The sequence below is a fragment of the Naegleria gruberi genome, assembly GCF_000004985.1.
Source record: "Naegleria gruberi genomic scaffold NAEGRscaffold_1478, whole genome shotgun sequence".
Lineage (NCBI taxonomy): Eukaryota > Heterolobosea > Eutetramitea > Acrasida > Naegleriidae > Naegleria > Naegleria gruberi.
Window position 1 is genome coordinate 1 of NW_003162613.1, and position 1,104 is coordinate 1,104.

At 28.4% G+C, this 1,104-nt stretch overlaps 1 protein-coding gene across 1 annotated transcript; it reads right to left on the bottom strand.

Annotated features, from left to right (window-relative positions):
- Nucleotides 1–3: 3 nt before the first annotated feature.
- Nucleotides 4–982, bottom strand: NAEGRDRAFT_77128 (uncharacterized protein; the record flags this gene model as incomplete). Its single annotated transcript, XM_002667916.1, has 2 exons — nucleotides 4–807; nucleotides 845–982. Coding segments are annotated over 2 exons (942 nt in total), but the record flags the coding sequence as incomplete, so codon positions are not given.
- Nucleotides 983–1,104: the final 122 nt, after the last annotated feature.

The following is a 1,104-nucleotide window of genomic DNA, read 5'->3' on the forward strand; positions in this document are numbered from 1 at the left end:
CACCTGACTATTAGATTTGCTTGCTTTGTAAACAACTGATAATCCAGTGTGAAGTGTTTGAATGTTAGTATAATTTGAAAATTGAGTATTTAAAAGTAAAATAGAGTTTTGAAGTGCAAATACTCTGAATTTTTCTTTTGGTGTCATTGATGATGAAATGACAACACCATCTATTGCTAATGGTTGTTCCATTTCAATAATAATTTCAGGAAATTTAGGAATCAGCTCCATCAAGTCGTTTTGGATTTCTGATTTTCTTTCGTGCATGTTTGATAATTCCTGAATCATGTCAGAAAGTTTCTTCTCCAATCTTTCAATTTCCTCAACTTTACCAATCTTGTTTCTTTTTTGAGTTTTAATTTCGAATATAAGTGTGTCTTTAGCATATTCAATATCTTCTATTTTGTCTTTGATTTCAGCTAGTGACTTGAACAAATCTTTCTTTTTCAATTTCAATTTGTTAACATTTTGGAAACATTCAAAATTAACTTCATGTTCTCTCAAACTATTTTCAACTCTTTCAATTTCATTTATCAACTCTCTCTTATCATTATCAAATTCATCCAACTTTCCGCTATAATTTTCAAAAATTAAATCTTCAATTCTGTTTCTTTCTTCAAGTAGCTGATTTAATTCTTTGAATTCAATATTCTTTCCACAAGTGGACATTTCAGAGATTTGTTTTTCAATTCTATTCAATTCTTTTTTAAGTGAATGAATGGTTTGAGATGCTTTTGGAATTCTCACAACTTGTTTAACATTTGGAATACGAGAAGCTTCTTTAAGTTGATTCTCCAAGCTTTCATTCTTTAAAAATTATTAATAGTAGGTATGTAAAACAAACCTTTTCACAAAGAGTTCTGATAGTCTTTTCTTGCTCACTCAAGTTGTACTCATTCACTTTCAACAATTTCTCCAAATGTTGAATTCGTAATTGTGAGATTTTATCCTTTAATTCATCCAAAGTATATTCGAGATTGAACTAATATTGGACTATATTTGACACTTATCTGAAAACTAAACTTACTTTCGGTTTGATTTTTTTATCATATTCTTTTCTTTCTTCTTTTCCTATTCGAGCATTCTTGGCAAGTAATAATTTTA